This window comes from Castanea sativa, chromosome 4 (genome assembly GCF_040712315.1).
Source record: "Castanea sativa cultivar Marrone di Chiusa Pesio chromosome 4, ASM4071231v1".
NCBI lineage: Eukaryota > Viridiplantae > Streptophyta > Magnoliopsida > Fagales > Fagaceae > Castanea > Castanea sativa.
This window is the reverse complement of record NC_134016.1, coordinates 39525879-39551482: the sequence shown is the minus strand read 5'-3', so window position 1 is coordinate 39551482 and position 25604 is coordinate 39525879. Positions and strand designations below refer to the sequence as shown.

At 33.0% G+C, this 25604-nt stretch overlaps 1 protein-coding gene across 4 annotated transcripts; it reads left to right on the top strand.

Annotated features, from left to right (window-relative positions):
• Positions 1 to 10255: 10255 nt before the first annotated feature.
• LOC142632271 (zinc finger protein BRUTUS-like At1g18910) lies at positions 10256 to 24933 on the top strand. 4 transcript variants are annotated; one of them, XM_075806697.1, is made up of 13 exons: positions 10256 to 10702; positions 15995 to 16213; positions 17158 to 17352; positions 17430 to 17743; positions 17894 to 18125; positions 18338 to 20052; positions 20424 to 20633; positions 20733 to 20870; positions 23153 to 23387; positions 23476 to 23535; positions 24260 to 24331; positions 24419 to 24532; positions 24849 to 24933. In XM_075806697.1, exons 1-12 carry the CDS (start codon positions 10436 to 10438, stop codon positions 24518 to 24520), a joined length of 3759 nt encoding a protein of 1252 aa, XP_075662812.1. In that variant the 5' UTR covers positions 10256 to 10435; the 3' UTR covers positions 24521 to 24532; positions 24849 to 24933. The 4 variants fall into 4 exon arrangements, 3 of the variants coding, with proteins under 3 accessions (XP_075662812.1, XP_075662811.1, XP_075662813.1); XR_012843770.1 differs by lacking the exon at positions 24849 to 24933 and having other exon boundaries at positions 23139 to 23387; positions 24419 to 24688; XM_075806696.1 differs by lacking the exon at positions 24849 to 24933 and having other exon boundaries at positions 24419 to 24688.
• The last annotated feature ends 671 nt before the right edge of the window (positions 24934 to 25604 follow it).

The window sequence follows — 25604 nt, the reverse complement described above, 5'->3', positions numbered from 1 at the left end:
AAATCCTCTCTGTGGTTGAGTCTTTGAGTTTGAGATGAAGATATTTTTTATTCTTAAACTTTTGGCATGTGGCCGAGAATTGGTTTGTAATTATAGTGGAGTGTGTGGGGTGGAAACAATGGGCTGTAAAAAGTGGTGTGTACATGTGTGTGGTGGAAAACTAGGTTAATGATAATTAAAATAATTTTATGATCAGATATTTATATTTTAGGGATGATATGTCCATAATATTTTCACAATATTTTCTTAGTAAATCCTAAATAGTAGGTTGTTATGAATAGGCAAAAAAGAAATTTAAGTTGTGATTCAAATTAGAACTAATAACAAGTTATTACATGAGTAGGCAAAAATGTTGTAGATGTAGCATTTTTTTTTTTTCATTTTAGAAAAATTTATAAAAAAAAATCCTTGTGATAAATTGGTGAATAATAATGAATAAATAAAAACTAACAACTCATGACTATATTATTTGTTATCTCAAGTGCTTCAAGAGATCCATTGAAAAAAAAGACCAACCACAATTTTAAAAATTTTACCAGTTGAGAGTTAGAAAATATAGTTGGGAATAAATAAAGAAATATTAAGAAACAAAATAAAGAATGAATAAAGAAATTATATTTAAATGAGATAGAGAATAGATAGAAAGTCTGTTGAAAAATGTATTTAAAAAAAAGTAGAAAAAAAATAAATGTAACTGTTCATTCTCTAAATAATACAAAAATTTTGAGAGTCTGCTGGAGGTGCTCTAATCTAATCTATAGGGAAACATGCTCTTACTAAATGTATTTAAAAATATATAAACAGCAAACCCTATCTTCCTTAATCAATATTATATCAGACTTCATCAAATATATTGACAATATTCGGTAACCAAAAGTGATTCCCACTAAGCCAATCATAAAACAATTGTATGATGCATCACGTGATCTAATCCATTCCCCTTAAAAGCATTTTCAGTCATCATATAATACCTATTTTATATACATAATTTTATATAGAGAGAGAAAGTAAGAAACTTACCATTATCTCTTGTTTCGAAGTTTTTGAGGGAGAGAGAGAATAGTTGAAATTATATATATATATATATATATATTAGAAGCAATAGTTATAAGTATCATGATTTATGGTTCTAACAAAGAGATTGTCACGATACTTGTGATGTGAAACGTGATTAATTTTATCCATTTATTTTACTATTTAGTTTATTTTTGTTATTATTCATAAGTGTTACTGCACTTTGGTACTATATATGGGCTCTACTATACTATTTTAATTAACTTTTACCATTATTCAAGAACGAAACCAAAATTCAAAGTTGGGGGCCAAAGTATAAACCCAAAAAAGTTTATAAAAATCAAAACTAACATCTACTTAAGTTTTATTGAATTTCATCACATTCATTAACATTATGATCTCATATTTTCACAATTTGTACCAAATACTAATTTAATTGGCAGTAATTTTTTGGAATTTTTTTTTGAAAATTTTCATGAATTAGGACATCAACACTAGAGGCAATGTTGCGTTATCAGTTTCAAATTATTTGTAATTTTTTCTCTTTAAAAAAATCAAATATTATAGATAATTTTCCCATCATCAACAATTCAAATAAAAGTTTCATTATTCCCATATTATATAGCTCTATCGTTTCAAAATTTAGTCCAAAAAATAAACCAAATAAACATATCTCACAAGCTACAACAACATTAATGTTAATATAATATTTTCTAAAAATAGTTAATAATTCATAAAAATAAACCTACAAACAAGCATTAGTATCCACTACACACATTTGATCATAGTTCTCACGAGCTTCATATTTTTGAATCAATATACAATGGGCAAAAGGATGTTGCAATTTTCTTTTTAGTATTCATGGGTTAAAATGTAAAGATGTTGAAGAAAGGGGGCCAAAAATATATTTTTTAGGGGAAATTTTTGTATATAATTTTTTTTTTTTTTTTCAAAATTGGAGGGGGAGGGGGAGGGGGAGGGGAGGGGGTTGGGGGGGGGGGGGGCATGGCCCCCTCTGCCCTAACATGGGTCCATCCCTACCCTTATTTATTGTACTTTTAGCAACCAAAAAAAAAAATCAATTTTAGCAAAATAAGTGAATCTCAAATGATTTAATAAAATACATCACAATGGGCCTGATACGAGTCAATAAGTTATGATACTTGTGATGTGGTGACGTAGATGATACTTAATTGTGATGTGAGACATGATTATTTTAATCCTTATACTATGCTTTTGGTCTAATAGAATACTTATAATCTTGGTGGCCCTGATACTAATCACACCTAAATAATGCATTTTAATTGTAAAATGGATATTATGCGATTCTTGCCAGCTAATAATAACCAAACTTACTGTTTTTCTAAGACTAGTTTTGAAACATGTGCAAAGCAATTGTAAACTACTATTAGAAAATATTAATAATAAATAATATTATGATTCTCTCATATCATTTTTAATTAAAAATCAATTTCTCTATATCATTTAGAATGAACACTAATAATTTAAATACAGCAGTAGTTTGGTGTGCATAAGTGGTTAATATTACAAACATAACCAGAAATCTACAATTCCTACAACATATAATAGCTAGTGAGTAAATACAAGACCTCTAAGCTGAATTTAATCTAAAGATACTATCATTGCTGTTGGAGCGGTAGCGATCATTTCTATGATCACGATCTGCTTCTCTCTGATGTATGAATAATCATTTATGCGCACAAACCCTTGTTTGAATTCTAAACAATGGGCATTTACTTGAATTCCACACAATGCGTGTAAAACTTGCTTCAATAAAAGTTGACTTTCTTTAAATAAAATGTTTAGTGAAGTGCTTAAATGCAAAGTCAGCTAGATCTATTCCTTGTATTTATCAAATGATAATTGTCACGGTATTGCCTAAACCTAATTGCCTTGATCCTTAAATACGAAAATGCAAAAAATGTGTAAGGTGTTCATTAGCAAAAGCAATTATAGGTCTAATTGCCTTGATCCTTAAATACGAAAATGCAAAAAATGTGTAAGGTGTTCATCAGCAAAAGCAATTATAGGTAAACATAATTATTGTTGGCACAAGAAATATCATATTTAAAAGTAAACAACAATTCTATCAAAGAGAAATACTAGATTCACAACATTTTTACAATATTTTTATAACAAATTCTTGACGGTAGACTATTATTGGTGAGTAAAAAGTGATGTTAGAAGTGGACCCAAATAACCTAATTCGTTCGCTACTTTATCAACTACAAAACACGATGGTATATACTAATTTAACAAATAATGATAAAAGAAAATAAAAATAAAAATACTTTCAATGTTGAAACAAATGAGTTAGCTAAATGCAAAAGAGACAAACAATTGAGAATAGTGAGTGAGCAAGAGAGGTTGCCGAAGTTTCAAAGGAAGTACCAAAACAAAAAGACCAAAAACTTTAAGGGGGTGTTTGGTACATATACTTAAAAACTTAAAATATGTGTTAATTTGAAAACATGTGTGGAAATACGTATGGAGAAAAAAATATGTAAAAATACATATAATGTTGTTTAAAAACTGAAAATATGTGTTTGAGTGGATATATCAAACGAGGCCTAAGTTTATGTAATTTATAAATGCTTTTAGGGTAAAAAAGTGACTTCATAACCTATTACACCACACACTTTTGTCAATATATTGACCAAGGAAATATAATCCAAGATTTGTTAAATATATATTTAGTGTTTATTTGGCAAAAATTATTTTTGTCAACTTATTTTACTATTCAGTCTGCTTATGATTCCCTTATTTTGCTGAAAATGAAAGTTTTTTGTTAAAAATACTGTAGATAAAGGTAAAAATTAGCTGAAATAGTACAGTGAGACCCATAAATAATACCAAAAAATATAGTAGGGCCTATGAATAATAGCAAAAATAAGCTAAATAGTAAAATAAACTGGTTTTTTAGAGTCTATTTGGGATCTACTTATTTTGCTAAGACTTAAAAATTTTTACTAAAAATATTGTAGATAAAGATAAAAGTTATTTGAAATAGTAAAGTGAATTAGTGAAACTCATAAATAATACCAAAAAGTGAAATAAAACTCATAAATAATAATAAAAATAAAAATAAAATTGACAAAAAATAAGCTATCCAAATGCATCCTTAATTTTGAGCCAAAAGGCACACTTAATAATAAAAAAAAAAATTATTTTAGGAGGAGTTGTGTTTGGTTTCAAGTCAAAAATTAAAAAATCAGACAAAACCATCTTCCGTGGGATCATTGGGATTTGGGAATAGCTAAGTATGAGTCAAAAGACCAAAAAACCTCACAATGCTTTGTACTATACATATATTTAGGAGTAATAAAGTAAATACCGTCATATTAGTTATTCTTTTCACTTGTCTCTCGCAATACCACTCACACACTCTCTCTCTCTCTCTCTCTCTCTCTCTAAAATAGTAAAAAATCCTCAGTGGTATTGACTGAGTAACAAAACCAGAATGACTCGACAAAACGGCCATCTATGTGCAAAACAATACCACTCAAACTCTCACTTTTTTACAAAGATTATAGAAATTTCATCGCGCATATAATTAACATGAGTGCCTCTATTTTTATCTTCTTCAATGAGATTTCTATATCTATGAATCATGTTCATACCTTATAGTAGTGACGTCATTCTTAATAGGTTTAGGAGTGTTTGACAATCCACAAAATTACGTCAAATACGATTAATGTAACAAGCTTTAATCTTTTATATTTTTCAAATTTTATCAAATAATGTTCACTTCAACATCCAAAATCAGTATTAAATTTTCCCAAAAAAGAAAAACTTAATCATGAATGATTTTAACAAACTATGTAGAAATCAAAACTAATTCAAAGTTAAAGTAGCTTTTATCTTGTGATTGATTTAAAGCCAAACTAAAATAATTAATTTTGTGATTTGCAAAAGACTCCTTTGTATAGTCAAATAAGGTTGTAAATGAGAAAAGCCATGTACTGAAGTGTTCATGGTTGTTCATTTAGTTTTATTTTGAACACAATTCAAGTTCAAGATCATCACCAAACAAGATTACATGTCAAGCTTAATTCATTTTCTTGTGAAACAAGTTTGAACTATGAGCTTACTTATTTTTTTTCCCATATGTAGTACAACCATAACTAAAATTTGTTATCTTTTCAAAAAATCTATATTAAAAATTAATAACTAAAGTATAGTTTGAAGTTCTGTTATCTAAGTTAATTAGATAGAATAATTTTCGATTTTAAGTTTATCCAATTATATTCACCATCTTTTATCAGTAAATATCATATAATTTTTTTTTTTACTATGAATGAATTATTTATATTATTAATACTACAGATAATAATTAATTTGATATTGTATGAACTTATTCATAAATTTATACAATCTAATACTATATACATATATTCTTAGACAAATATAATATACATATAAACATATAATATTATGTATATACTTAATCTATCTCATGTTCATGAGCTTGGTCATGAACAAATTATTATGTTTTTAGTTCGGCTTATTGAATAGTCAAATCTAAACTAAAATTTGAACTTGTCTTACTTGCCAAGCAAATAAACCTAAGCAAGCATATTTCTGAGTTAATCTCAAATTGTTCATAAATAAATCAATTCAATTGCAATTATTATCAAATATATGATGATACGAACTTTTGACTTCTACAATATTAGTTATAAATTCATGGCAATTTCATCTATCAAAATCGGGATTTTTTTTTTTTACCTCATAGAATTGTTTTTGTTACAAAGATTAAATTGTAAAATTTACATTTTATTAATAATTAAAATTTTAGAACAAATAATAATTTATTATAGTAAAATAAACTTGAATTTAATCAACCATTCATTCTAATTGTTACTCTTTCACTTGGATCACGTGAATTGGGATGCGGATCATTACTACCCTTTTTTAAAGATGTTGGACCCAATAAGTTATTAAGTTTCAACCAAGGTGCAAGCCCAACCTTAAGCCGTGGGCTTGGTTAATGGTTTAATGCCGCACATGGCTTCATGATTTTTTTTTTTTTTTCTCTTTACAGTGGACTTCAACGGGACCCACCCAAAAAAATGAAAAATGATTTTTTAATAAAGTATTAACTTATATAGTTTGTTTTTTATAATTATTATTTATCATTAGATCAAGACACCAATTAATTTGATGTAAGTAGAAATCAAATCTCAAAAATCTTATTTGACTATAAGAGACTTTATTAATTAACTGAAATTCACAATCAATTAAAAAGGACTTGAACAATTATCTTTTGCAAAGCAAGTAGCAGATGTTCCTAATTCCTAAATAGGTATCATAAACTATAATCTTCCAAAAGCTTCAGACTGCAACTGGTAAAATTTATATGAATTTTGCTAATATGTACCCTAAAGGTACACAATAATTATTTATTTTTTGAAAAGAATTTCAAAAATTAAAAAAATATTGACAACTTTTTCAATTTTCGATAAAATTTTACTATAAATAGATAAATTAATGTGTGTCCTAAGTGCACACATTAACCAGACTCTATTTATATATCCTAACAACATGGGCCTTGTCGTTTATATGGCAAAAGAAAAGAAATTGGCAGTGTGTTTATTGCCAATAATAGTATAATAGTCTTCTAAACTATTAGATAATGATTTTACCAAATAAACAAATGAAAAACTTGGGTAGTACTGTGTGTGTATCCCAGTCCTTGTGTTAATCTATCCAAAATATATATACAAAAGCTGAGTCACACCTAGCTGAAAGAGAAGATTCATGCAAAGTGCAAACTAGGGGTGGCTCCGCGTGCCAAGATGAGGAGAGCACGTGCGGTGCTTGTGGTGGACACGTGTTCACTCCAGACAAGGTACAGACGGCATGAACTGAGCCACTGTAACACTGTTGAACTAAACCCAAATTGATTTTTTTGAAGTAAAATATAAAATAGTAGGGAAATACTAAATACTAAAATGGTATTTGAAATTTGCAAAATCTACAAGGTCATTAAGATAATCGGATTAATGTACTGGTTTCTAGAGCGGGAAAATTATTAAACAATGGGAGCATAGACTTCCCAAATCACTCTTATTTGGCGCGTAAGTTCTCACAATTTCTGGCTTCGTACGATCTAAGGTCAATGTACAAGATTCTCTTTCCTGAATATATAATATAAAAATAACGTGAAAAAATTTCAGTTTGCATCCATTAAATATATGAGTGAGTTATATTAATAAATATTTTTAAAATATTTGTTAATTTATCATTTTAAAAAGTTTTGATACTACTTTTATAGAAATATAAAAAATAGTCATAGAAATTAGAGTAAATTATAGTAATATTTCCTGAGATTTGGGATAATACCAAGCACATCTAAGGGTTTAAAAAAATTACCAATGTGGTCCTTAAATACAAACTGCATGTAATGCCATTTGTTCATTTCTACATTCTCTTTTCTTCGCCTATAACATAAACACCTCACTCTCAAGCTCAAATCAATATCCAAAGGAATATACAGTTATACACAACCTTGTATTCACGCAACATTATAAAAAATCTCATTAAACCAATATCCACTTTCCAAAATCATACACAATTTTGTTTGGAAAGTTTGGGGAAAAAATTACACTCAAAGAAAAAAAAAATCTCACTACAATGATCAACCCAATTAGATCTAGCATCACACAAGACAATCAAACATGGATCAACTCAACCAATCAACTATCCAACATCAAACCTCAAACATACCCAAATAAAAAATATTTCAAAACAAAACCCAAATCCACAAAAAAGGCTATAGTGTGACCTAGCAAGGCAGCAACCATCGTCCACCACGGCACCAACTATCACTACCCACTCATCCTCCTCAAACCCAAACAATTCCAACTATCCAACATCATATGATTCACACCCCAAACCCAAACAAACCCAAAACAATTTTTTTTTTTTTTTAAAGAAAACCCATACCCACTGCAACGAGCTCCACCAAATTGTGATCCCGCAACCGCCGACCACCACTCATCGTAGCCCAGCAACCGCAGTCCACCATCCTCCTAGGTAGCAGTGAAACCCAGCTTTAAACGACAATGCATGACATGAGATTTATGGGTAAATAGGCTCTGAAATCGTTCCAATGGTGGAGTTTGTTGGTTCTTTGCTGAGTTTGAAACCTTATGGCTTGGCGCGCACGCGCGAGAGAGAGAGAGAGAGAGAGAGAGAGAGAGAGAGAGAGAGAGAAAGATTTTCTAGCATGAAGAAAAGAGAACAAAGAGACGGAATAAAGGAAAGGAAAAACGTCAAAAAAAAATGAAATAAAACGATTTAATAATGGTGCACAGATGGTGTTAGTGTTTAAGGACCAAATTGGATATTTTTAATACCTTTGGATATGTTTGGTATTACCCAAAACCTCAGGGTAGTTTACTGTAATTTACCTTAATTTTTTTTTTCTTATAAAAAATTTCTAAAAAAATTTCTTAAATCAATGTTCTTATGACATTAGTTAACTCTTTTTTTTTTATGAACGAAAGGGGGTGTGAGAGCGACCATTGTGACTCACCCCCTGGGCGTGATCATAAAGGCATCCTAGCTAGAGAATGTTGGGTTGAGCCATAGTTACTGTGGTCGGAAATGACCACGGACCTCACCCTAGCCCTACGAGAGAGCTCGTAAATCAGGGATTAGCTGCAAGAGGCAACCCTACTCCCCGCTAGGATTTGAACATGGGGCCTCAAGACAGTGATCACACACCTTCATATATGGCTTAATAGTTATATGATAAATTATCATCTAAGTTGCAATTGGTGAGTTTGTACATAGTCTGATTGATCTTAGCTAAAGAGCATGGAAACTATGATTCCAGAATTAAAGAAAAAGGGTTGAGGGAAATTTAATTTTATGAAATCTTGAAATAATCTCCTCCAACCGCAAAATAAATTGTGGCAATACTAACCCTAAAGGGTACGTACATATTCTCTTTTGTTTGGAAATCTTCTATAATTACTTATTGACTTAAGTATCAGAGAATTTCATGTTCTAGCATGTGAAATAATAATTAACGTAAATGTGTAGCATTAACATGGATTATAGGGAATACAAACCTTCTGTACTATTTTTTTGTGTACCACTTTGTGGGGGAATTAGGCCTATAAAATACTTGCAAACCCATCCTCCTAAGGCCCAAGGTCAATTTGAGTAGCCAAACCTAGCTCGTAAGAAGGAGGTGGACCTTAGGCCCTGTCAGAGTAGGCTCAGCCCAAAAACATGTGTGTTGGGTCAACAAAATAATAGCTTGGGGATAATCCTTTAGCAGTTGGTTTAATACCGATTGAAGATAAGGGAATCTAGATAAGAATAAAGTACGATAAAGTCAGCCACCGAGAATTGATAGCGCCTTTGGGGAACTCGCACTCGAACAGTATTTGGAGTTTGGAACAAGTTTCAAGAGAATCTTCAGAAGAAATGATGATTCCTTGGGATTCTAACGAAAAGTGGAAATGCATGAAAATTGGTGGGACCATAGTGATTAATGCCCCATTAAGGAGAGGCTATATAAGGAGGAGGGATGAGCATAAGAGGGGGTGTGAAAAACAGTTTGGAAAAACACTAAAAAAGAAGAGAGGGAAAAGACACAGAGTGAGTAACTAGGGCTCAAAGGAGGAGGGTAGCGTGGGAAAGGAAAGATGAGGAAATCTAACGAAGAGTAAGGCTTAGAGGCCAGAGGGTCTACGAAGAAGCATAGTTTGGGAAAACCTAGTGATAGCAGGATTGGAAATAATCCCACAAATAAATTAGTTGGAGCCTAAATCATTCAGTTAGAATCATACTTTGGGCAGGATTGGAGACCACATATTTTATATTCCACCAATCACAATTTGCTATGTATTGATTTTTTTTTTCATTTTAAACTTCAATTATTTTAAAAGGAGAATAAAATAAATACATGACAAATTATAATTGATAGAACATAAAATGATATACAAAAAGTAACACAGAAAATTTGTATTCGACTAAAGATTGTATTCTATACACGTACATAAATTTGGGTCAGGACTTGGGGGAGCGCGCGTTCCAGCCACGTATAACCAAAGCGCTGGCGCCACGATTCTCAACTGTCAAAACCAACGAACACTCCGCCCCCTAACTGATCGGTACAACGTCTCGATCACACTTCGTCGCGACCAAATACGCTAATACAACAAAATATTAATCAAATTTTTAATCTTAAAAAAAACAACGAGCTCTCCAAAGAGACCAACCCAAACCATCAAAGAGACAACAAGATTAGACTCTCTTGCTAATTAAATTCCCTCGACCCCCTCCCTATGCAAAACCTTACTTCTTCTTCTTCTTCTTCTTCTTCTTCTTCTCTCACCGTTAATGGTGGTGGTTGCTTTTTGTGCGACTGCTCTGTTCTTCGATGGCCAATGGTGACGATGACGACGCTGCTATTTTCCCCTCGGCAGAGTCTTTGGCCGGGGTCTCTCTCTCCCAGGCGCCCATTCTCTTCTTCGTTTGCTTCCACAAGGCCTTGCGTGCCGAACTTTCCCAGCTCCGCCGCTTGGCGGTGGCGGAGTCTGAGTCGGAGAGCGAGTCGTCACACAGGTGTGACGTCGTGGTCGAGCTTCGACGGAGGTTTGAGTTTCTGAAGCTTGTTTGTAAGTACCACTGTGCTGCGGAAGATGAGGTAATTATAATTTTAAAGTCTTACGTACGAGAGAGCAATTCATACAAACTGTAACTTTCCTCTTTGTTATACATAGCTTGTCTTGTTATAATTTTTTACAAAATTGTTCGTATTATCATGTTGTACTTGTATTTGTACTCATAACTGTATTTGTGTCCGTGCTTCTTAGGTTATTGTTGGTTCTGCATGCTATGTCTAAATACTTAGTAATGTACAATTTATATATGATATAATTTGCGTATTAGAAGTTTAAGTAACTTTGTTGTACAATCAAAGCCAAAAAGGTAGTATTGAGTTTGGTTTAGACAAGGTACTTGACTTTGTTTTGGTTTGGGTGAAGGAGAAAATGAAAAGAAAATGAGGAGATTAAAGAATATTATTAATTTCTCATTTATTGAAGCATTAGTTTGGGGTTTAATAGTTTATCAAAAACAAAGTTTTGGATTTAATAAAAGTCATAGGGTCAGTTCGATTAGTTTTTCTCGGGCTTTCAAATTTTTTAGATTCTTTTTTTTAATGTTCATATTTGATACTTCATTTCTCTGCAATATTCAAATGGGGTTATAGAATTTGTTCATTCTTTACTGTGGGTTTTTTTTTAGCTTTTAAAGTTTAATGATTTCAAGAAGTGAAATTGTGTAATTTTAGGAAGCCAGAAGTCGCATGCGTGCTTTAATGATTGTGTAGGCTAACAACTTTTTTTTTTTATGAATGATTATGTAGGCTAACAACCAGAAATTTGACTTCTTTGCATATAATAAGTAGCATGGATTAGTATAAAATAATCATAGTCATAAATGAGAAGCTGTAAATATTCTTTTTCAGTCAGAGGCGGAAATTCAAAGTGGTGACAATTTTTTTTAAGATAAAAAAATTTATAATTCATTCTGCTATAACATAGTGTTATACGATTCACGGGGATAAGAAAAAGTGTTCATAAGGACAAAATGAGTAATAGTTATTGTTAAAGATATTTGTTTTGGTTCATTTTCCTCATTAATTGTAGTGATGATAGAAAGATGCTGGAAATCGAACACTTTTTCAGCCCGCCATATTGAGCATGAGCTTGACTAGGGAGCAAGTTTTTAAAATCCTCTATTCATGTTGATTTTTCTTTCTATTATGAAATGGATAATTACAGTAAACTCATTTGTGGTTTAGTCTATTTGCACTTTGCCTATTCGTAGTTTAAAACTTAATACTTTATCCGCCTGAGCTTCATTCCGCTTGCTCTCCATTACCCACCCCATCCTTAAACATTAGAAAAACACCTTTTTATTTGAAATTATGACAGAACGGATCAAAACTTCTTCCCTTCAGGAAATTTCTCACAAAACCTAGAACTTCGAAGTTTCTCTGCATTGAGCTGCGTTTGTGATTTTCTGCATGTGTTTCAAGAGTATTTTCGAGTTTGCAGCAATTTTGATTTATGGTTGTTGCGAGGCTTTTCTGATTTGAAGCTACAACAAACCAGGTATGAAATTTTGAAATTTTTTGGGTTGAGTTTTCATCTTGATAAATTGGTACATTGGTATGGCTGAAATCTGTGGGTCTTCACCATTTCAAAAATGGCAACTATTCTTGTAGAGGTTTATGGTGAATCAAGGGTGAGTAGGGGGTTTGAATGTAAAGGAGTTATTATCTTAAAAGAGTTGTAAATCAAGTTGATTCTTAAGAAATGATTCATAAGTTGTTGTAAAATGGTTTGTTGATTGAGACAAACATGCTTGGTTGAGGACTTAAGGTTAAGATCTCGTATACATATTGGGTCACTTAAACAAAGACATAATTCACAGTTCAAACATTGTGGTTGCACTTCTACATAGAAGCTCCTTATATGTCTCTCTACAACCTGGAGGAGTTTATGAATCATGATGTCTTGCGTAAATGGAATTTTCTTGAAGAATCCTTCCGTTTCATGGCTTTTGTATATAGTCAACATGCAGGTTTTGTCTTGCTTTGTGAGTAGAAGCATTTTCCTGTCTCAATAGACCTTTGGAGGCATAATATTTATTTCATATGAAAATAGGTGTCGTGAGAAATTTTTGAGGGGAAAAAGTTTTGATTCGTTTTATGTTGTGATTTCAAATAAAAAATTGTTTTTCTAACGTCTAAGGGTAAGGTGGGTAACAGGGAGCAAACGGAATGAAGCACAGGTAGGCAAAATGTTAAGTTTTAAATCACGGGTAGACAAAGTGCAAATGAGTCAAATCACAAGTGAGGTTATTGTAATTATTCCATTATGAAATCTTGGATTTTTGCTTCAATTCAAAGTCTAGCTTGCGCCCATTGCATGACCTTGTCCCCCCTTATCGGGGACATAGCAAAATTCCAACATTTCCTTTTGCCCCCACCCTCCAGATACATATATACATACTAATATTATTACTAATATAGTACTTATGTTGTATCTATAACTTGTACTTATTTTTAGGTTAGTTTATGAATAGACTAAGGTTAGTCTCGCTATACATACACCCAAATAACTCATTTTATAATAGGTATATCAATAGTAAAAACCTAGCCTCTTAGGAGGTTTATGCTATTGAAGTAAGCATTTAAGATCAAACTATGGTAATTCTGCCTCTCTCTCTCTCTCTCTCTCCTTGCACCTTACCTCGAAACGATCGTGTCCAATGTCTTATAGCTCCTGTGATGCTTTCCTTTACCAATGTCTTATAGCTCCTGTGATGCTTTCCTTTACCAATGTCTTCTTGCCAACAGTGTTGCGCTTCTATGGTCATTGGTGTCTCCATCCTTCGGCCACTATTCGCTGTCAACTATCACTACCACCAGCATTTGTCTCGAGTATGCTATCCTCTGGTCACCATTTTTCTATGATGTCCTCCAATCACTGATGCAACCACATCTTTCAACTCTGGTAACCGTCCTCTGGTTGCTAGTGCAACCATTCTCCAACTACATTGGCCATCTTCAAGCCCTTATCTATTATTGACAATCGTCATTCACTATTGCCAACATCTATTTCCTGCATTTCCTTTCACATCAAGCCCAATACATTCTATATTTGATCTGATCCTACCTACTCTTCTACATAAAAATACTTTATTTCCAAACTTAAGGTGTACTCAAGATTCCAATTTGAGTTTGAGTGAGATGTTAGAGACGCTTTTCCAGGTTTATTATACTAGTCCTGTTGTACATGTACTGCAAGCCTAACCTTTACTAGACCCTAGGATTAGTCTATGGATAGTTTAGGGTTGGTCTCTCTCAATAGTAAAGATGTAGCGTCTTAAAGAATTTTTACTGTGAATGTAAGGGCCCGTTTGGTACATGTATTTAAAAACATGTTTTCAGTTTTTAAACAGCATTATACGTATTTTCACACACTTTTCACCCACTCGTATTTCTAAAAAATACAAACAACGTTATTAGAACAACATTACCAAAAGACCCCTAATTTTCTAAAAATGAACCATGTTTATTTTAATTTTTCTCTATATTTCTCTCTTCTCTCTCTGACCTTCTCATTCTCAAGAAATTCTAATAGTAATAAAAGGTCGCATCTTGAAGGCACGTAGATTAGTAAAGGAAGATGCATTTGCACTTAAATTGAGGAAGATACATCTTAAGCTGTCAAGTTTCAATAGTATCTCCCCCAATTAGATAGATGACATAACCTTAGCACTTCATATGGAATTTGTAGGATGTTAAATAATCTTAACTATGAACCCAATTAATATTTCAAACTTATGCGTTTACGGTTTATCAACAACAAAAAAAAAAAAATTCAAGCTTAGGCATCCAAATTATTGGAGCTTGCTATTTGTTAAACTTAATTAATATATCCTATCCCATAGTTGTCGAAAATATATACCGGATACTAAATAGAGAGAAGGGAACGAACATTTAAGTTGGAAGATTGATGTTGATCTTTATATAAACTTGTCGCAGACCCATGCGATATAGGAGAATAGATTATTATTTTGTAATTATAATATAATATATAATTTGTTTTCTTAAATTTGTTAAAGATAATTTGTTCTCTCAAAAATTTAAACAACTTATCAAATTATTTTTCATATTTCTATTTCTACCATTATATCATTCTAATACTTTGGATGTGTTTGATTGATTATATTCTTTTATGAGATGATCCATATTCTTTGAAATTATGTTATAATGCATTATGCTTTTCTAATTTTTCTATATAACTAAATTTTTTAAATTTTCAAATAAATTATTTAAATTCCTCATTCACTTGAAAGAGATTATCATAATAACCAAAACTTATAACAAAATTATACTTAATATTACTCAAATAATTGATAGATACATTGAAATGCATAGCCAAGATTGTGTTTTGATATAAATTCAAATTCTCACTTTTAAAATAACTAAGTATTAACTCAAACAAAAATCAAATCAAAACTATAAGAGGGAAAAAAAGTACTTGTGATGGAGAACTAAAAAAATACAACACCAAAACAAAGTACCCAAAATAGAAATATAAAAAAACACAATGATTCGTCAACTTAAAGTAGAGTTGCAGGAAAGAATAAAAAAACAAGAGAGAATAATCACTTTTTTAGGAAAGAATATGAGAGAGAATAACAAAATTATAGAAAATAAGATGAGAAAAATAGTAAAAATAAAATATATATTAATAAACACCAAATTATCCAAGATATAATAGAATAACATTACATTCTTATATACCATCTTTATATTGTAATAAGATAACATCTATGAAATCAAAGAAAAAAAAAATAACAACTTAAAAGCACAAAACTAAATCCTGTCAACCCAAAGAAGAGTTCTAAATAACATAAAAATTCATCAATCTAAAGTAGAAATGCAAGAAAAAAAAAACAGCCTAAAAAAAAAATTTGAGAGAGAGAATGTTTTTTGTGTGGAAAAACTATGCATAAAATGTAATAGAGAATTGCAAATTTATAGTAAGATGATGGAAATAAGAAGAGCCGGAAATAAAGGAAGATAAAGGGATAGGTGATGAGTGATATTAATGAAGATAATAATAGAGAAGTGAAAGGGTAAATGGGAGGGGGGTAATATTAGAAAAAGTGTAACAATAAGTTTAAGAATTAATAAAAAGAAAAACGGTTAAAAATAAAAGAAAGATGGTTGGAAATAGGTGCGTATGATATAGCCGCTGACGTGGCTTAATAGAAGCATAGCAACAATAAAGGTTAAGTTGAAAATTATATATAGTCACTTTATGATATCCACTTCAACTTTTATTCAGTTTTCTTTTTTGTACTACTTGTCACGTCTATGGTTTGATGAGTTGAACTTATTTTTTCTTGACAGATTATCTTTCTTGCACTAGACGTTCATGTTAAAAATGTGGCATGTACATATTCTCTTGAGCATGAAAGCGTTGATGGCCTCTTTGATTCTATTTTTCATTGCTTGGATTTACTACTGGAGGACAAAAATAACATTTCCAACCAATTTCAAGAGCTTGTATGTTGCATCTGCACCATTCAGACCTCAATTTGCCAGCATATGCTGAAAGAAGAAGAGCAGGTAGCAATTTACTTTATCATTGTTAAAGCTGCTCCATAAGATTACTTTGTTGCTTTGTCTGTATCTCTTAGTTGGGGTTATTTATAATTTTGATGCAATCTTGGGCATGAGAAATCTTTTGTTCCTCACTTGGTCACAAACAGTTTTGGTTCCTCCTTGGCTTTAGGGGGAAAAAGGGATAGGCTTTGATAATCATTCAGTTACTACTAACAATCAGTTACTGTTCTGTGGCCGATTTGTTTTACTATCAAAATGCTTTCACATAGCTTATGTTGAAAAGCACGTGTTTCATTTATCTGTATCCTGATCATTTAGTTCAAAGTGATTATGTTGACTGCCTACCTTTTGCTCCATACTGTCTATGGATTACAGCGCAGATTGGACACATTGTGTCCCATCGACTTTCAGACAAGTAAAGCAATTGAAAGTGAATTTTCTTTCTTTCTTTCCCATTTTATTTTTGATAAGTGGGTGGTCCTAAGAGGAAGGAGGATGGGAAGAGTCAAACCAATGATGTGCGTTTTATGAGGTGTGGTCTCCAGCCATTTGTGCTACCCTTTGGGTAAAGTGGCATTAAATGTTTTCATGCAGCATAGAATTATGTCATATTTGGGCCAAAAGGACCATTGAATGTATCTTGCCAATTGAGACTGATTAGCCTCATTAATTGTTCACTGAGGTAACTGGCTGCCAAAGCCAATGCCATCAGGGACCTCCAGATCATTGTTAAAGCAGAAATCCTAATGTTACAACTAACTTCAATTGCTGATGTTCTTAGCATGCACAAATTTGAAACTGCATCAGTTTAATCATTATTCAATATTGCCTTTTTCCAACATTTACTTCAAGTAACACCAAATCTTGTTGTTTTATATAGATTCATTTTGTGTCCTTTACACTTAACATTGCAATATATTAATTGAATGGTGTTGTGCATGGTACAGGTTTTTCCACTTCTGATGCAGCAATTCTCTTCCAAAGAGCAGGGTTCACTTGTGTGGCAGTTCATATGTAGTGTTCCACTGATGCTGATAGAGGAATTTTTGCCATGGATGATCTCCTTTCTTTCTCCAGAGGAACAAGTAGAAGTTACTCTTTGTATAAAAGATATTGTACCCAGGGAAAAATCATTGCAAGAGGTAAGACTCTCAGCTAAACTCTCAACCCAATTTGGATCAACTTCTTAATTGTGACTGGTTCAAATATATTTGTGAAGGTGGTGATATCTTGTCTTGGTAACAATAATCAACCCTCATCTAGGGCCTCCACTAGGATTGGAGAAGTTGCTCAATGTCCTGATGGATTTAAAATGTTGCTTGGTGAAAACTGGAATTGGATAAAAGCATGTATCCAAACAGATGTTGGACACAATCCAATTGATTGTCTTAATCTTTGGCATGGCGCCGTCGGGAAAGATTTGAAAGAAATTCTGGAAGAGCTAAATCAAATTAGAAGCTCAAGCAGTTTTTCAAATCTGGTTTCAATAGTCATCCGACTTACTTTCCTTGTTGATGTCCTTAGCTTCTACAGGTAATTAATATGGTTGCAGAAGCACTTCCTTTTGATAGACACAATATAGTTGATTAAGCTTCCAAGTATAATATTTCTTTTCTTTATTCCTTGCATAGCATATTCTTGCTCATGTGTTGTAATTCTGAATGAAAGCTTCCTGATTTTCAGCAATGCCCAGAAGAAATTCTTTTACCCCATGTTAAATCAACTTGCCAATGGCTGCCTGTCTCCCTCTGATGAACAATTCCCCAATGGAAGCTATATTGAAGGTATACAGCTGCTTCTACATCACAATGTTCAAAATGGTATTCCTTTGTGCAAGTTTCTGGATAAGCTATGCAGGGAACTCGAATCTTTCATGCTAGGAGTTAGCAAACAGTTTGCCTTTCAAGAAACCAAGGTAAACTGCTTATAGCTTTGACATTATTTTAGAGAAAGAGAAGTATTAATATAGAGCATTTAGGGATTACTATGTTCCATTTGCAATGAGATGCTGAATCCAATTCCATTGATAACTTACAGAAGTCCCCTCTCAATCCCTGTTATCAATAAGTTATTTATGAAATGTTTTTCCATATGGTCGTCATTTGAACCTTTTCAAGTTTTTAACAGGTAATTCCCATTATTAGAAAGAACTGCAGCCACGAAATTCAACAGCGACTTCTGTACATGAGCCTTATTATGATGCCACTTGGGTTGCTAAGGTGTGCGATTACTTGGTTTTCAGCTCACTTATCTGAGGATGAATCCAGGTCCAATCTTCACAACATAAAGGAGGGATATTCTTTTGTAAATAAATCTTTTGAATCCGTCTTATGTAAGTGGTTTCAAATAGGTTATTCAGGAAAGACCCCTGCGGAAAAACTCCAAGAGGATTTTCAAAATATTTTCAAGAGCAGATGCTCTTTTCTAGCTGAGAAAATTAAGGAGGCTTCTGGATCTTCTTCCTTGCACTCAAATAAGCAACTTCCTGAAGGATCTAACTCAAGGCCAACCGAACTAAACTCAGCCAACAAAGACAGGAACTTCTCCATTTCATCTTCTAGCTCCCATACAACTGAGCAGTATGAGATACCATACTCAAGTGGAATTAATATCCACATATTCTTCCCTGGTGGAATAAGGATTGTGCATCCTTTTCCTAAGTTTCCTGGTGATGAGAGTTGTTCTAGTTCCTTCATTGATGAACTGAAACCAATGGATTTCATCTTTTTCTTCCACAAGGCTCTCAAGAAAGATTTGGAGTACCTTGTCTTTGGTTCAGCTCAGTTGACTGAAAATGTAGGCCTCCTCGTGGATTTCCGCCGGCGATTCCATCTCATACGTTCTCTATTTCAGATCCATAGTGATGCAGAGGATAAAGTTGCTTTTCCAGCTTTGGAGGCAATGGGGAAAGTACAAAACATCAGCCACTCTTATACCATTGACCACAAACTGGAAATTGAACACTTTAGTAGAATATCACTCATTTTAGATAAGATGTATGAATTACATTTTTCAATTTCTAGTGTTGATTCAAAAATGCAGGACCAGGAAATGGTGAAGCATCATAAACTGTGTAGAAAGCTGTATGACACGTGCAGATCAATGCATAAATTAATCGCCAACAATATTCATCGTGAAGAAGTTGAACTTCGGCCCTTATTTAGAGAGAGCTTCTCTTTTGAGGAGCAAGAAAAGATCATAGGGCGCATGCTTGGAAGAACAAGGGCAGAAATATTGCAAGATGTGATACCCTGGCTGATGGAATCTTTAACAGCCGAAGAACAACATGCTATGATGTACCTGTGGCGCAAGGCTACAAAAAATACAATGTTTGATGAATGGCTAGGAGAATGGTGGGAAGGATGTGATAAAACAAAAATGTCAGAGGAATCAAATATCTCCCCCTTGTCGACTGCAGATCCAATAGAGATTATTTCAGCATATTTATCTAAAGATGTCCTTGATGAAGAAAAAGGAAGAACTGTTCCAGAAAAAATCAGTGATTTTCCACAAAAAGATCATGCTGATGCAAATGTTGAGCCATTAAGAAACTTCAATGAAGATGATAAAGAAAAAGTCCTCAATAGAGATAAAAATAAATGTTCCGAATGCACGGGACTTTTCAGGGACAAAGACAAGAAGAAATCCAGTGAAGTAGAAGGTGTCACAGATCAAATTGATAAATCAGGTCAACTTTTTCAAGTACCAAAGAATTCTGCACACTGTGAACGCCTACTAACAATGAGTCAAGAAGATCTGGACGCTGCAATAAGAAGAGTATATCGTGATTCTTCCTTAGATTCCCAGAAAAAATCATATATAATCCAGTTTCTGCAAATGAGGTTGGTATTGTGCTTTTTTAATCTTTCAAACCCTTTCTTCATTCCATTTTAGGAATAGACTGTAAAGCCATCAACTGGAAAGATAGTCTACTGTAAGTATAATAGGCAGGCATTCCATCATATCTATATTAGTTCATGGCACATAGGATATTCCACTAGCAAAAATCAGGTACTCATAGACTCTTCTGAATTTGGGTAAAAAAAAAAAAACCTTATGGGTGGTGGTCCGCTGGTTACATCTTGTGAATCATAATCCTATATGCCATTTGCAGACATCATTCTGTCTAGAGACCTGAATTATTCTCCTTCATTTTGCTTATATGTCCACTGCATACTTATGGTATTTGACTATAGCATCCGTCCTGTGTCAGCCGCTGGATTCTTAGACAACAGATATCTCACTCAGTCTCAAGTGATGGAAAAGATATTCCTGGTCAGAATCCATCTTATGTGGACCCTCCCAAACTAACCTTTGGTTGCAAACACTACATGAGAAACTGTAAGCTTTTCGCTTCTTGTTGCAACAAGCTATATACATGCAGACGTTGCCATGATGAGGTGGCTGACCATTCTATGGATAGGTATGAACAGTGTGAACTAAATTCTGCATTCCCCTTATAGATTCTTGAGGTCTTCAATCCTCTTCATCACATTTGCCACTGCTTCTGATATGTTTACAGGAAATCTATTACAAAAATGATGTGCATGAAATGCTTGCAAATTCAGCCAATTGGGCTTACATGCTCTACTGTTTCCTGCAATAATTTTTCCATGGCAAGATATTATTGCAAGATCTGCAAGATATTTGAAGATCAAAGGTGATGTAGCATGATTAACCTCCTTCAGTATCCTAATTTTATGCAATGAAATTCTAATTTCTTTGTTGCTTCACATTTTTTATATTAATAGGAAAAAATGACCTTTGATTGCCTTCAAAAAAAATATTTACTGAAATCCTTCTTTTTTTTATATGTTATGCAAGAAAACTGTTGATTTGCGGAAATAAGCAAGAGTTGTTTCAATTATTAGCCAAATGCAGCCTTAGGACTTACTACCAGTTAAAGGCTTAAAGCACACTTTATTTTAAAATCAAAAAGGTATTGAACAGCAAGCAGATTATTAATTATTTCTTTTCTGTTACCAGACATCTTTGTCTAACAAAACAGTTTGCCTTGTAGGCTTAATGATAGAGACATAAACTAAATTCTGCGATTCTCAGTAGGTTGGAGCCAAATGAATCACACAGTTTTTTTTTTAAGTGACCAATGAACTTTTTTCTTTTTGGTTGCTTAATAATTGGTCAGGCTTTTAGTTTCCAAAAATAACATAGCAATAGAGCTTTCAACTTTGTAGGTCTGACTATTTGAAAACCTAAAATTTTCTGCTTTTCAAGATAAAGATGTTGATTAATGGTTTAACCATTAAAAGTGAGATGCCTCGCGGATGAATTATAATTTTTAACAGCATCAACATGGTTGTATAGAATCAAGGACTTCAAGGTCTCATATTATGGTGCAACCATGAACCACCTGAGAAGTTATGTTTCAGATTTTATCCCAGCATCTATATTTCAAATTACACGTGTCTTAAACTGGCATCTTGCGACAAGTCTTATGTTGATCCTCATGCTCATGATTAATCAAAATGCATCATGTTAGGTTAAATTAGTACATATATAGATGAGAAATCAACAAATTCAATCATTGAGACTCTATGTGCCCAATGGTTCACAGCGGGGGGCTAAAAGTGGGATCTGTATTGGGTTTTAATTCTACTCATAACTATAGAAATAATAGAATATTGGTTGAAAGCAAACAGTAGCACAACCTTGTTAACCTTGTTACCTTGATGTATTCAGGATATCCAAGTTAAATGCTTTAACTACCACAATGATCCTATAAGGATGTAATGCATGTTTTCTAGCTTTAAAAAAAATAAAAATAAAAATAAAAATCTAACAGACTGTCTGTGTGTGTGTGTGTGTGTGTGGTTTGCATAATTGGCAGTGACTTAGGATAAGTGTTGGGAAATTTAGACCCCGGTTGAAAGAATTAACAAGTTTATAAATCCAAGTTATTAATTAGATCTATTATGCATAAAACTTGTTAAAACAAACAAACATCAATATCATGTCAAAACTAAGTGCAGCGAAAAAATAAATAAGACAAGATATGATGATCAAGGAAAACCAATGAAACCAACCAATTTCACAATAAAAAACATGGGGGGAAACCTTCCCGAAAAGCAATTCACTATAGTAAAGAGAAGTTTCAGATCTAGTACAAAACCTTTGTCCCTAGACTTTACAATCCCTGTAGATGAACTCACAGCAGAAACCTTCTACCACTTCAAAATCTCTGAACTTTTCAATATATGAATGCCACCCTTTGATGCACGGATCCCAGTACGTGACTAACTCCTTTGCACGAATCCCAGTACGTGACTCACTCACCAACTTGAGAAAGAAGAATGTTAGCTGCAAAGTTCTTCACTTCATCAACAATGAGGATCAAGAAGCACTTGGTTACAAAACCTAAGGCGCAAAGACGCAGTAGCTTCTTTTTGAGAGAATAAGACTTCGGTCACCTTTTGCATATGTTCTCCTTGTATTCTCTTATGTGACGGCCTCTAAAATAAGCCTTATATATGCTTAGGGCTGTGAGAAAAGAAACCCTACATAAATACAAAAGTCTGGCCCAAAAATCAGATCTGAAAAATCTGATTTTCGTAACCTTGATAGATAGCCTCGATAGATAGCATCTGTCGAGCCTCATTAAACCTCAATAGACAGCTATCTGCCGAGCAGGTGTCCAGCAGCTATTCGCAGGTGTCCAGCTTTGGTAAACACCTTTTCTTCACTTGTTTCTTGGTCCAATCTTCATGACTTTGATACTAGACTTGAACAACATGTTTTTTGAAGTATTAAACACATCTTAAATCAATCCAAATACAAGTAAAGTACGTTTTGTCAAAGGATTAGCCAACTACATAAAATATGTCCTTAACAATAAGTTTAATTTTACCTTGCATGACTTGTCTTCTTATGTCCATTTCAGCAATTTAATCTTATGAAGTTTCTAATGTAGAGGTTGTGTAACAGAGAAATCTATCATTGTCCTTACTGTAACCTGTGCCGAATTGGGAAGGGATTGGGCATCGACTACTTTCACTGCATGAATTGCAATGCTTGCATGTCACGTTCTCTTTCAGTGCATATATGCAGGGAGAAATGTTTTATGGATAACTGCCCAATATGCCATGAATACATCTTTACATCCAGTTCTCCAATAAAGGCCCTTCCATGTGGCCATTTAATGCATTCAACATGTTTTAAGGTAATATTAGCTCTTAAACTTCTTCAATTTTATCTTCGCTTTGGAAATATTCAGGCAACTTTACAGGTGCTAATGTTTCTGTTGTTAGGACTACACTTATAGTCACTATACATGCCCAATCTGCAGCAAGTCACTAGGTGACATGCAGGTCAGTTACTAAATATGTTCTTTCTTAGCAGTTCTGTTACTTTTATTCCGTGGTATATAATAATATATATCTCCAACCTCATTTTTTCAGGAAAAATTACATTTAGTAAATGCCACGGTTTCTGAGGGTTGTCTTTCATTGACTGAAACTGTCTTTGTTGACTCAAACTATTTGTAACATGATGACTTCTTGACTTGAGAACAAACAATTTCCTTCTATAAAAACACGTCAGATATATTTTTATCATTGGAATCAATATATTTAACAAAATTGGTTTAAGCTAAGGCCATAAGAAGTAGATTAAACAAAAGCCATAAGTTTTTCTGGATGAAATCAAGCCATAAGAAGTAGATTAAACAAAAGCTAATGTATTTTTGAGGAAAATTAACTCAAACCTGATAATTTCCTATTTGATATATCAAAATGTCCCAAGTGTTGGGACTTTCATACTACAATGTAGCAAAAGAGCCAATGTGCATATACATTTGTATAGACATACACGCTATCAGCTGGCAAATAGAACAGTGTACAGAAAGCCTTGCATGTATCTCACACTTAGATTACTTCAAAGTTTTCACTTAAATTCATGACGATGTTTTACATTTGAGAAGCACTTTCAAGTTGCAGAAGATTCAATTGACCCATTTGTTTGATTCAGATATCTTAGCAAGATCCAATGAAATTGATGTTGTCTTGACGCTCCTCAATTCTGAATGTCTTGCAGGTATATTTCAATATGTTGGATGCATTTTTGGCTGAAGAGAAAATTCCAGATGAGTATGCAGGAAAAACTCAGGTTCATTACTGCTTTCATTCTCATACTCAAACTTCTATCTGATACAACTTCCAAATATATTTTAATAGACTATGAAAGGAATTGCAGGTCATACTATGCAATGATTGTGAGAAGAGAGGAGAAGCAACCTTCCATTGGCTTTACCATAAATGCTCTTACTGTGGTTCATACAACACCAGGCTTCTATGATTCTGTTTCAGAGTGAGTGGAAATAATTTTTTCATCAAGCTACTTTGTGTAGAAAGATGAGCTTGTATAAATAATCTAGATTTGACCCCATTGGGATTGGGTGAAAGTACTCTTTGAGAAACTTCTAATTGTCCATGAAATTATAGTAATAAAATTCCCTTTACCATATATGCTCTTATTATTTAAAAATTAGTCCATTTCCTTCACTCTCTTTCCAAAATTCTTGCTTTGTGTAAATTTATCCTGAAGTTTGTTTAAAACCAAGAAAGGCCAATGGGAAACCAAGCACGCTCTTTACTAAATATTTTTATAATTTTTGGTGTTCCAGGATTTTGATAACTACATGCATACCATTTGGAGGGTGAAAATCTCAAAAACTTCAGAGGCTGTTTGGCAATGTTGTTTAAAGAACACAACACACATTTCTACAACACTTGTTTACCTACACGTATTTCTACAACACTTAAATAACGTTATTAGAACAACATTTTTTTTTAAGGAAAAAATAGTAGACTATATTCATTCAATATCATGCTATACAATGGGGAAAGAGAAAAGAGGGTCAAAACAATGGCCTTCTCATTCTTTTGCAAGTTGCAACACTAGCAAAAGCTAGAGCAACACAATTACATCTTAAAAGAAAAAAAATAGAGGTATTCTAACAGAAAGTCATTTTCTCTCCTTGGCATTAGTATAAACCTTTCTCACATAAAATTTAGTATATATTCAAATCCCACAATTCTCCTCTTCTTGAAGTTTCAGGATGTCCATAAAAACCAATAAAGCAGCAAACTGTGAAATCTTGATTAATTAGAGCATCAATGTGATGTGGGGAAGATGTTTGGATGTCCAAATCCACACTATCTACCCAAAGAAGAGTCAAACCACCACCCAAACCAATTCTGAGAATTGCAAAATCAGCTGAAAAATCAAATTTTTCCGTAACCTACAGATACCATCCATGTCTAGGTGAGTTTTAGATAGGAAAAGATTTTGGGAACTTTTTCTCTTGCCAAACAACGGAGTTCTTCAACTGCCTCAGGAATCCCAAGCCCTCGGCAATTAAGGCTCAATATCTTCATGG

What these genes read in the sequence shown, in the direction of transcription:
- LOC142632271 (XM_075806697.1), top strand. Translation starts at nt 10,436, where the DNA reads ATGGCCAATGGTGACGATGACGACGCTGCTATTTTCCCCTCGGCAGAG. An exon ending in ATCCAGTTTCTGCAAATGAG is followed by an intron (nt 20,053 to 20,423) that starts GTTGGTATTGTG and finishes GTCCTGTGTCAG; the next exon opens with CCGCTGGATTCTTAGACAAC. An exon ending in AAGATATTTGAAGATCAAAG is followed by an intron (nt 20,871 to 23,152) that starts GTGATGTAGCAT and finishes GTTGTGTAACAG; the next exon opens with AGAAATCTATCATTGTCCTT.